The 12,088-nt window shown below is 39.4% G+C and overlaps 2 protein-coding genes and 1 long non-coding RNA gene across 3 annotated transcripts; 2 read left to right on the top strand and 1 right to left on the bottom strand.

Moving 5' to 3' along the window:
- The first annotated feature begins 428 nt into the window (after positions 1–428).
- Positions 429–962, top strand: LOC121262761 (probable WRKY transcription factor 7). The gene has a single exon (XM_041165355.1). It carries the CDS (start codon positions 429–431, stop codon positions 960–962), a length of 534 nt encoding a protein of 177 aa, XP_041021289.1.
- Positions 963–3,561: 2,599 nt separating this feature from the next.
- On the bottom strand, positions 3,562–4,564 carry LOC121263223 (protein FAM98B-like). Its single transcript, XM_041166054.1, has 2 exons — positions 4,194–4,564; positions 3,562–4,131 (listed from the first exon to the last, which is right to left on the bottom strand). Exons 1-2 carry the CDS (start codon positions 4,504–4,506, stop codon positions 3,872–3,874), a joined length of 573 nt encoding a protein of 190 aa, XP_041021988.1. The 5' UTR covers positions 4,507–4,564; the 3' UTR covers positions 3,562–3,871.
- Positions 4,565–5,169: 605 nt separating this feature from the next.
- On the top strand, positions 5,170–8,323 carry LOC121263254. Its single transcript, XR_005940227.1, has 2 exons — positions 5,170–5,208; positions 8,142–8,323. It is a non-coding gene; the product is annotated as an uncharacterized LOC121263254 (long non-coding RNA).
- Positions 8,324–12,088: the final 3,765 nt, after the last annotated feature.

Consider the following 12,088-nt stretch of genomic DNA (forward strand, 5'->3'; position numbering starts at 1 on the left):
GAAAAATCTGATAATAATAATAATAATAATAATAATAAGAATAATAATAAGAACAACGACGACGACGATGATGGTGGTGGCGGCAGCGGCGGCGGCGACAACAGTGGCCGCGGCGGTAGTTTTGCTAAAAGTACCTGCCGTGGGGTACCGTTTGCAAAATCGGCTGGTCATGTCAGCCGATATTATTAAAAAAAAAAAAACTCGATTTCAGACAAATCAAAATGCTCTCACCAACGCCAAAATCATATTTCCATTTGCTAAAATCGTATTTCCATCCACGAGTGACGAAAGTGAAATCGTCGTCGTCCGGTCGAACCAACCCCAATGGACACCTCTTTGACCAGAGACCCACCTTTCGTTTTATTAGCTCTCATTGTTCCCTTTTACCATTTTTCTCTTTCGTTCTCTATCTTTGATGGTTCTGAGGGATGGCCATGAAGTTCATGGAGTATAGGAACAACAATAGTAGCAACAACGATTTCAGGACGAAAATGGAAGAGAACGCTATGCAGGAAGCGGCGTCTGGGCTTGAGAGCGTCGAAAAGCTAATCAGATTGCTTTCCCAGCAGAGTCAGCAGCAACATCAATACCAATCATTGTCTTCCTCTAGTTTGAAACCTTCGTTGGAAATGGAGATGGACTGCAAGGATGTGGCAGACGTCGTTGTTTCGAAGTTCAAGAAGGTTATTACTCTTCTGGATCAGGCCAGGACCGGCCACGCTCGCTTTAGAAGAGCCCCTTTGGCTAATTCCCAAAGCCAAGAGAAAGAGAAGCCTTCGGCTTCTGCACCCAACAAAGTTTACTATGCCACCTCGATCCAGCAGATCCCACCTCTTCCTCACCACAACCTCAATAATCAATACCAGTACAACGACTCTTTGATGCCTAAAAAGATCAGTGCGATAAAAAAGGGCCAAACTCAAACTCTACAAAACGATGGTGCGAACGCACAGTTTCACTAATCCCACATGGGAACCGCGGGTATGCAGGGTATACCCCTCCCGGGTGAAAGTATCATTTTTGTAATAATAATAATAATAATATTTATAGTTATAAGAAAAATACATAAAACTTATCTTATGGCCTAATCTTAGGATCAAGTTGTTGCAATCTTCTTACATTCTTCATTTCTATCCCAACTCAGCTCATATCTAAAAGGCCTAATTTTATTAAGACCATCATATCTGGTCTTACACAATTCAATCACCAAAGGGCAATGGCCAGAAGGTTGAGCAGCAAGAGTGAAAATAGTACTGCCATCAACTAAGTCAACTAAAGCCTTATTCCCTATAGCCCTATCCAATCTCTCTTTAATGAACATTTGACCTTCCCTATTGTTACACCAAGTATACTTACTGCCTTTGAACCCCATATCACTCAGTCAACAATCCTCCATAGCTCTCCTAGAATTATCCATCTGTTTATAAGGTCTAAGTACAGCTCCTTGTTTTTCATGTTGGTGGAGGATTTCATTAAAATCCCCCACACAAACCCAAGCGAACTCCTCCTCTAGTTTCAGCATTTTTAACAGTCTCCAACTCTCATCATGAGATGAGGGCAGGATTTGGATTACCATAAAACCCAATAAACAACACTTGTTTATTTAACTCTTCTATTGAAAAGGTAACAGAGATGTGGTGTTGTGAATAGGACTTAAGGCTAATAGAACTAGTGCTATGCCAAAGTAAAGCTAGACCTCCACTCAAGCCCCTACTATCCACCACAATACTACAATAAAACCTGAGCTTATTCCTCACATACTCCACCTTATTCCTTCTGCATTTTGTTTCCATGAGGAAAAACAAAAATGTGGGTTCTTAGTGTTCACCCATGGGTGAAGTTCATGAATTGTCTGAGGGTTCCCCAGCCCTCGGAAGTTCCAACTGAGGCAATTCATTTCTGGTGGTGGAGGCTGCGACCACTGTTTCCTTATCCATGAGCAACTCCCTGCTACTACTGAGCTTTAGCTTCTTTAAAACTAGAACCTCTACTTCTTGAGACATGTTTACCTCTTTCATTTTCCTTCTAACCAAAGCCATAATGGTATTGATCATACTAGAGTTTGAAGATCCTCTAGCTCTGCTTTTCCACGAGACTTTTCTCCCACTTCTGCGAGAAACTTTTGTTAGATCAACACTATCTTGTTGAACTGACTCTTCATGCACCACCACCTCAATTTGGTTAGCAACTAAACTCAGATCATGATCTGCTTCACCTCTCCCTTGTTCTGGGATATTAGAATTATTATCTTCAAAAGATAATTGTTATGGGTATCTCACAATAAGATACAAAATTCGAACTGCTAGCCACTTCCTTAGGACTCGTAACAAGAAGTGCCTCAGAATCCTCAACTTGATTTCCCCATCTTTTTTTGAAAGTCAGATCTTCCAAATCATCATCCTTGCTGGATTGATGTTGATTCTAGTGACCTAAATCAGGCCTGCCATTGTACCTCGTACCTCTTCACTGCAAACAGGTTTGAATTCATAGGTTAAGCTCTAAGCCATGGACCATACTGCAATTGGGATTTTTCCTCTACTTGAGATTCACTTGCTTGCACAGAACAACCCCTCCCTTTGTGCCTGATCACACCACATTTAAAGCAAAAGGATTGCAATCTTTCATACTTGAAAGAGAGCCAAGTTATCTTCTCCCCCATTGTGATTCTCTTGCCCCTTACAGCAGACTTATAAAAATCAACTTCAACCTGGACACGCAGGCATTTACCCCCAACTCTAGCCTTCCTCATCCACATCAACAACCACCACCTTACCAAGATCTGAGCCAATTTTCATGCTTACCTCTTTGTTCATTCCACATAAAGAAAGGTTGTGAACTTGCACCCAAAAAAGTTCTGAATTGAAGCATATCTCATTCAAAGGAATGCTCCCATCAAACACTTTAATAGCAATAATGCTTCTGTAAAAAAACCAAGCTAACAAAATTTTATCCATATCCGATTGATATTGGAATTCAATCAGAAACCTGTAGTCACCAACTTCTTTAAAAGTAACCCAACCTGCCAATTTCCATACTTGTGACATAGTGTTCTTGAAAACCTCTCTGTTAATACCCTTCTCAGTGACAATTAAACACAAGAGGCAGTGTTTTCCTCTAACTTCAGACTCCCTGAAAGCTTCATCTGGTAACACCAACATTTCCTTCTCCACTTTTTTCAAATGCAGCCCCTCCCATCTTTTGAACAAATCACTCTCATCCATCTTGTATAAGAAAGGACAAAGAGAACCTATCAATCACTAAACCTCTCAGTTCACACCGAGAGACTAATTTTTTGTATGAATACATGCTTGATACGATATAATTTAATTACTTTTTTATATTGACCAACTAAATAAAACATTATTTAAAATATGTCACGCCAACTATATGATTAAAGATAATAAAGTCAATGAAAGAGTAATCAATATTAAAAATCAAAAGGTTAAGCAAAAGAATAATTTTGACATTCCATGAGGGACACAATCCTGTTCCAGTACTTCTAATCTTCCAACCGAATCAAAATCATATATATATATATATATATATATATATATATATTTTGGGAAGTTCAATTAATCTCTCACTCACTAAGGGAAAAAGAAAATACTACAGCTGCAAACAGCAGTTCCCTAAAGATATGATGATAGAAACCACCAAGCTAATTAAACCAAAGGTTAACACAACATGAATGCAGATCATCAGTATGTCTGTTTCTTGATGGAAAAGATAAAATCAAGCATACAAACAAACATCCCAACAAAGTCTTAACACGCCACTGGAAATCTAAAATCCAAATCCCAAACCAATGCATACTATGTAGTCTTTGAAGAATGCAGCCAGTTAGCTAGCTAGGAGAAATGGCAAATGATCATCAGGAACGTCGACAGTGAGCCTTGCACATATGTTGGCAATCGTAAAAACAAGGTCCACCGCAGTGAAGAGGGCAATCCAATCTCATGCCTCTGCACCGGCCTCTACCCATGCATTGTGCAAACTCTCCCAGCTTATAATCATCATCCTTGCTGAAAATTCTCTTTCTATGTGAGTGATGATTTCTGACACCTCCAACGCCTTTTCCTTTACCATGTTTTGGTTTTCTCCCACATCCCCATTTATACCAACCACCTCCTCCTCCCCCCATCCCCATCCGCCACCGCCGCCGCCGCCGCCGCCCCCTCCTCCTCCACCCCCACCTCCTCCCCATCCCCATCTATAACTGCCTCCCCCACCCCCACCGCCACCTCCGCCTCCACCCCCGCCACCCCCTCCTCCTCTATAATATGGGCCATTGTGTCTATTCTTGCTGTTGATCACAACTTCAGTTGAAGTTTTGTTTCTGCCAGCTTCTATATCTTTATTTCCTTGAAGAAGCTTACGAAGAGCCAAAGAAGTTGTATTAACGCTTTGAGAATGCGCTGTGCCGTTTCCCATTTCATCACCTTTCAGCCGAACAATAGGAATGGCAATAAACAAGACAAGCCACGAAAATCTTGATCTTGTATCCATGGAAACTCATGTAGATGTCTAAAGATGCAGCTATTATCTATATATATATATATATATATATATATATATATATATATATATATATATATATAACTGCGTAAGTGAAAAGTGTAGTGCAAGAAGAAAAGACATGCCTTAGGTCTTACTTTGTCCCCACCCAGCAATTCAGTGACTAAAGTGCCTGAAGGAAGCCTCAATGTTTGTTCATATATTCTGAACTCCTTTAGGCACACCAATCGATCCTCGCCCACTATTAAGGCATGCGCATGCATCCTCTCTACCTTACTCTGAATGATGGTATTGTTTACAAGATATTTTACTACTTGCCAATGTGATGGTACTGCCACTTTATCAAAAGTATTAATTAAAGTGTGTTCTGAGTTTTACAATCTGATATAAATTTCAGATTTTGCATAATCACTCTTCTTACCTGTAACAAATCATATATGCCTGTATCAGTTAGTGTAAGAAAGCAAGGTGGAAGAAGAAGTCTGGAAGAGGAGCAAAAATATTCTCCGTGTGTATACGATTTGTTTGTTAAAATGCTTTACAGGGAAAATGAATTATATACAATTACCAAAGGAATATTCTAACTACCTATTTAATAGAGAAATACAAGAATGCCCTTTATATACAACTCAGCAAAGGTAAAAGATAAAATATTAACAGAAATACAAAAGATTTCTATAAACGGCATGGCAGGTTCCATTATGCAGCACTCACTACTCCTTTGCCTTTCCATCGTGATGGTCCTCCAATACCCCCTCACAAGATGGAGCGTAAAGGTTTACGACACCCATCTTGGATAATGATGATGAAGGACATGAGAAGGTAGAGCCTTTGTCAGAATGTCAGCAACTTGAGCAGAGCTAGGAACATACCGAGTGTAGATACTGCCTTCCTGAATTTTGTCGCGAATTAAGTGACAATCGAGCTTGATATGTTTCACTCATTAGTGAAAAACAGAATTTGCAGCGATATGGAGGGTAGCTTGATTATCACAGTGAAGTAAGGATGACTGAGGATGAGAAACCTGAAGAGCAGTCAAGATGAAACGTAACCATGTTAGCTCAGAACAGGTTGCTACCATCGAACGATACTCGGCTTCGGCTGAGGAGCGAGAGACGAAGGACTGTTTCTTGGACTTCCAAGAAATGAGAGAAGAACCGAGGAAGATACAATATCTAGTGACGGATCTTCTGGTGTCGAGGCAAGAAGCCCAGTTCGAATCGCAATATACATCAAGCTAGAGAGATGAGGAACTAGGTAATAGAAGACCTTGCCCCGGAGCACTTTTAAGATATCGAAGAATTTTCTAGGCAGCCAAGAGATGTATATCAGTGGGAGTAGCCATAAATTGACTTGGTGTTTGGACACTAAAACATGTCAGGTCGAGAAACTGTGAGATACAACAGTCGACCTATCAAACGTCTGTAGATGCTCGGGTCTGGCAGAGGTGTGCCAGATGACTTTGTAAATTTAAGATTCTATTCAATTGGAACCTTGGTGGGGTTACTACCTAAAGTACCCGAATCTGCCAAGATATTCAATGTATACTTTTGTTGGCATAAGTGGATTCTTTGGAGGACCTTGCAATTTCAATGCCAAGAAAGTATCTTACTATGCCAAGATCTTTAATCTGAAACTTGCTGTACAAAAGGTGTTTGAGATCAGTCACAATGTTGAGATCATTACTTGCCACAAGTATGTCATCAACGTACACGAGGAGAGCAACAAAAATGCCATTATCTCTCGGGTGAAGAAGCTGTAATCAACTTTCGATTGGGAAAAACCAGAATCAAGTAAAACATATGAGAATTTAGAATACCATTGCCTCGACGCTTTTTTGAGGCCATACAAACTTTTAAGAAGCTTGCAAACTTGGTGGGGTGATCCCTTGTTGTAACCGGGGGCTTGTTCATGTATAGATCCTCATGTAAATCCCCATTTAGAAAGGCATTATTTATATCAAATTGATGTAAATGTCATCTTTTAATTGATGTTGCTTCCAAGAGACATCGCACAGTGACTAACTTAACAACAGGGGAGAAAGTTTCTTGATAATCCACCCTCTCAAGTTGAGTATAACCTTTAGCCACTAGACGAGCCCTTTCAACACTGCCATCCGAATGGTACTTTATCTTGTAAACATATTTGCAGTCGATTGTAATTTTTTCAGGTGACAAATCTGTGAGTTCCCAAGTGTGGTTTGCTTCTAAGGCAGCCAGCTCATGGTCTATTGCTTTGCACCAACCCGGATCTTTGATAGCATATTTATAGGTCTTGGGTTCAATGTGAGTGGAAATGCTAATGGAAAAGGCTTGGTATGAATGTGAAAAAGAATGATATGATAATGTTTTATGTAAAGGAAAAGGATTACCTGAGGACAGTGGCTGCTTGTCCAAGTTTGGAGTGGGAGCAGTAAGAGAAGTCTGATGACAATGGAATTCCTGCAGATAACGAGGTGTACTTTGAGTTCTAGTTGACCTGTGAGGAAAAACAGGAAGATGAGGAAGTGAAGGTGATTCTGCAGAAAGAGGGAGAGAAGTGGGTGGTGAAGAAACATGAGAAGGAGTGGGAGAAATGGGAGGGAGGGAATGGTAAGGTCTGAAAGATGTGAGTTAGGATGATTATTTGTGGTTGGATATGGAAAAGGTGTTGGAGAAGAAGAAGTGGCTGGAATAGAGTGTGGTATAGTGTCTATTGGCAAGGAATTAAAGGGGGAAGAGGAAGGAGAGGTGTTGTTTGGAATGCTAGAATGGAAGGGGAACACAATTTCATGAAATTGAACATCTCGAGAGATAAAAATCTGTTGAGTGTTCAAATCTAGTAACTTATACCCTTTGACTCCAAAAGGATATCCTAAGAACACACACTCCCTTCCACAAGGGTCAAATTTCTTTCTCCCATGGGATAAAGTGGAGGCATATGCAAGGCAACCAAAAACTCTAAAGTGTTTGTATTGAGGTGGGGTGTGAAACAGGATGTCATAGGGTGTTTTGTTATGAAGAAGAGGGGTGGGTGTCCTATTGATAATGTATACCGCTGTTAGGACACAATCAGACCAAAATTTGAGAAGAATATTTGATTGGAACTTAAGAGCCCGAGCCACATTTATTATGTGTTGGTGTTTGCGCTCTACTATGCCATTTTGTTAAGGTGTTTCTACGCAACTCCTTTGATGAATAATTCCTTTGAGTTGATAGAAATCTTTCATTTGAAATTTGGATCCATTGTCACTTCTAATGGTTTTTATTCTTCTTTGGAATTATTGTGTTTCAATCAGATTGCAGAAAGTGATAATGCAAGGTCTTGCATCTGATTTATTTTGAAGCATATAAACCCATGTTGTTCTTGAAAGTTCCTCAACTATTGTAAGGAAGAAACGAGACCCATCATGGGCAATGGTGGAGTTTGGTCCCCAAGGTCACAATGAACAATATCAAATAAAGATAGAGAAGAATGCTGAGAGTGAGGAAATGGGAGACGATGTTGTTTTGCCAAAGGGCAAACAGAACAAGGTGTTTGATTATGAAAGTTCAGATTGCTTCTTACAATAGGATCAAAAATTAAAAGCAATCTAGAAGGAGATATATGGCCGAGACGGCAGTGCCATAGATCAGACATCAAATGAGTAGCAAAAGCGGAAGTGAACTGATCTTTATTGGTGAACTTGGGCAAGGGATCAACTAGAGCAGAAGGTGCAACACGTGATCTAAGCAGATGATATAATCCACCTCTCACTTCACCCATCCCAATCATTGTCCAAGAAGCTAAGTCCTGAAAAAAACAAGAGTTGGATAGGAAAATGAGACAACAGGAAGTGTGTTGTGCAAGTCTTTTGGCAGAGAGTAAATTGAAATGAAATGAAGGTACACACAAAACATGAGTAAGAGTGAGGTGTTCAGAAAGTCTCATAACACCAACGTGAGTAACGGGAACTGCCTCTCCATTTGGTAATTGAACTTGATAAGAAACAGTAGCCATAATGGACGTGAAAATAGAGGTACAACATATCATGTGATCTGTGGCACCGGTGTCAATTATCCAAGGTGAATGATATAATGAAGAAAGCTGGTGTGTGTGTGTTGATGAGCAAAGAGCCAAACCAGAAACACGAGAGGGGTTGACAGGATTAGTAGGCGAGGAAGAAGAAGGTTGTGCAACAGCAATGGAAGCTATAGGTGTGCTGGTGTCATTAGAATGTAAAAGAGCAAGAAGCTGCTGGTACTGGCCCTTAGTGAGTGCCACAGATTCAGTGGAGTTAGTGTCATGATCTACATCTGGAGAAGAAGTTGCATAAGTGGAGTTGCTGTAATGTTTCTTGGTTTTCCATGTAGCTTGTGACCAGGAGGGTAACTGTGTAGCTTGTAGCATTTCTCAACATTGTGGCCAGTCATGTGACAATGTGAGCACACAGGAGCTTCAGCATTTCCAATCTTAAAACAGTGCTCAAGAGAATGGCCAGGGATTTTGCAATGGGAGCAGTAAGGTCGATTACCTTTAGGACTGGTAGAATTGGAGAATTTGGTGTTATTCTTGGTGGTGAGATAAGTTGGTTTGGTCATCATAGCCATGAGATCAAAAGGTGCTAGAGTGGAAATTACTCGGTGTTGTCTTTCTTGTTTTGAGCCATGGAGAAAACACAGTTGAGGGGTGGTAATGGTTTAAGTAGCATAATCTGATCTCTGGTATTAGAGTAGGAATCAGAGAGCCCCATAAGAAATTCAATGACACAATCACGATCATAACGATCATAAAGGATTTTCAATTTCCCACAATCACAATCGGGAAGTGGATCGTAGATAGCAAGTTCATCCCATAGGACTTTCAAGCGGCCAAAGTATAAGCTAACAGAGTCCTGGTTTTGTGATAAACCAGCCAAATCACGTTTAAGTTAGAATATACGGGGACCATTTTGATGAGTAAAACGATCCTTGAGTTCAACCCATAAGGTCCTGGAATCATCAACCAAAGCAAGGCTAGACTTAACAGAAGCACTTACAGAGTTCTGCAACCAAGACACCACTAAATTGTTGCAGCGCTCCCAGGCTTCAAAAAGAGGATCTGAAATATCCACAGGTTTGAGAAGAGTACCATTGATGAACCCGAGCTTGTTCTTCGCACGAAGAGCTCAACTAATGGCACGCGACCAGCTGACATAGTTATCAACGTCGAGGAGGTCAGAGACCAAAGCAGCAGCAAGATTGTCACCATTCTCAATTCGGAATGGGTTGAATAGGTCCGAAAAATTTAGGTAATCCTGAGAAGATTTGTTCGAGTTGGTTGAAATTGGAGTTTCTTCAGTGTTGGTCGTCATTAGATTGAGAGAGCTCTGATACCATGTAAGAAAGCAAGGTGGAAGAAGAAGTCTGGAAGAGGAGCAAAAATATTCTCCATGTGTATATGATTTGTCTGTTAAAATGCTTTACAGGGAAAATGAATTATATACAATTACCAAAGGAATATTCTAATTACTTATTTAATAGAGAAATACAAGAATGCCCTTAATATACAACTCAGCAAAGGTAAAAGACAAAATAATAACAAAAATACAAAAGATTTCTATAAACGGCATGGCAGGTTCCATTATGCAGCACTCACGACTCCTTTGCCTTTCCATCATGATGGTCCTCCAATAGTTAGAAATGAACCAACTACATGACTACATGAGGCCGGCTGCCCCTTGTACCGTTAGTGGCACATTATACCCTACTGGTACCTCACCTTACACATATGAGTGTGTGTGTATATATATATATATATATATTGTCTTTTGCTTGGCCTTGAAGTCTCGGAATTTCGGAAGATATGTTACAGCTAGCAAGCACATGAGGGATGCATATAATATGGTGGGGGCATGCAGTGTGGTGATATGCATTCATTCCATGCAAGCAGATGGAGCAGGATCAATTACTTACTGGGTACGTAGTAAGTACAGAACATAATCATCTATCGAACATGGAGAAGTTGGGTTGAATAATGAACAATATCTACACATTTGGAGATTATGCTACAAGCAACATCATTTTTACAGTGAGTGCTTTAGATCTATTATTGTATGTACGCAAGCAGGACTAGTAGTACTACTGGTTTAGGTAATCTTAGGATATTCAATCTTGTAAAAAAGAAATGGAAGAAAGAACACATGCATGCATTAAAACAAGGTGATTGCAGAAACCTTTAAAAAATTAGCTATGAAAAGTTCCTCATAAATTAAGGGGTTCAAAGAGCTCATTCATTAAAGCAATATATCATTGCATGTGAGTTTGCCGCCTTATATAAAGACAAGAGAGGGGTCCCCAAAAGGTTCAAGTACAATTAAAACATCACTTAATGATTTGAATTTATAAGCTCTGTATCACGGCTGGCCATCGGTGTGTGGTTCAGGTTTCAGGAGCCAACTGTGGCACACAAGGTGACGTTTCCTAAATGCATCATTCCACCCACTCAAAGCCATATTATATTTAAGCATAAAGATTCTTAAAACATTAAAAAAAAATTATTAGAAAATTGCAAATTAATTACTGGAATCATTCATTGATTAGTATGTCTGGGAGAATTGGCCTATATAACTTAGAAGCTAATTGCAGAGATCAGTGAGCAGTGAATTACAGATTAAGCAACGATAAGAACGATGGGGGAAAATCGACAAGCGTAAGAGCAAAGCAAAGATGCGAGAATTACGTGATTTGCGAGCTTTTCTCTCACGGGGGGATTAATTTAGGGTGGGCAATTTTTTTTTTTTTAAGAGAGTGGGCATAAGTTTTATGTAATGATTTTCCTTTTGGAAAATAGTACTAGTATTTATTATTAAAAAATATATTTTTTAACATGAATCTAGATATTAGAAATGACAAAAGAAAAGATAGAACAAAAAGTGAAATCAATTATATACGAAACAAGAAGTTGGCGCCATGTGTGGGATCAATTTATCATCTACACCGGAATCGAGAGAAGGATGACTCCTTGGCTCACAAGTTCTTCTCCAAAATATAAGATAAGTCCCTCCATCTTGCATTTATTATTTTATTTTAAAAGTACTGTTAAAACATATCAAATATATAATATATGTTTATCCGATAGAATAGATCAGGTAAAAGATCATTAATTTATCTTCTAACTTGAACAGGAAAAAAACAAGATCTTATTCGGGTAGTTATACATACAAAATAGTGAAGAATAGTAGTACTTAAGATCTTATATAATTTTGATTAGCCAAATTACAACGTATATCTTCATCTGTGGCCACAAATAAAAAAAGTAGACCCAAAAACAGATCTGATCAAGGCTCCAATTAAACCCGTGAGCAATGCCTAACTTTTGTTAATTAATTTGCATGCAGACGATGAGGTGTATGATAATCAATTCTCCACCCATTTATAGTTTCAAAGGACTGGTTCCTGTTGGAGAAATCAACACAGCGAAAGGGATAAAAGCGGTAATAAAATAGTACACTTTACGCTCAGTGACACCAATAATTTAACGTGGTTCGGCAACTGCCTACATCCACAAAAAAGAGCTTCACTATTAAATAGTGGCACACAAGAAAATATTGCAGAAGAGGAGTATCACACTCCAT

This window comes from Juglans microcarpa x Juglans regia, chromosome 4S (genome assembly GCF_004785595.1).
Source record: "Juglans microcarpa x Juglans regia isolate MS1-56 chromosome 4S, Jm3101_v1.0, whole genome shotgun sequence".
Lineage (NCBI taxonomy): Eukaryota > Viridiplantae > Streptophyta > Magnoliopsida > Fagales > Juglandaceae > Juglans > Juglans microcarpa x Juglans regia.

Bases quoted from the DNA above. Each gene is read 5' to 3' on its own strand.
- LOC121262761 (XM_041165355.1), top strand. From the start codon at position 429: ATGGCCATGAAGTTCATGGAGTATAGGAACAACAATAGTAGCAACAAC.
- LOC121263223 (XM_041166054.1), bottom strand. From the start codon at position 4,506: ATGGATACAAGATCAAGATTTTCGTGGCTTGTCTTGTTTATTGCCATT. The intron at 4,132-4,193 runs GTGGGGGTGGAG...GGATGGGGGGAG, and splicing joins TAGATGGGGATGGGGAGGAG to GAGGAGGTGGTTGGTATAAA.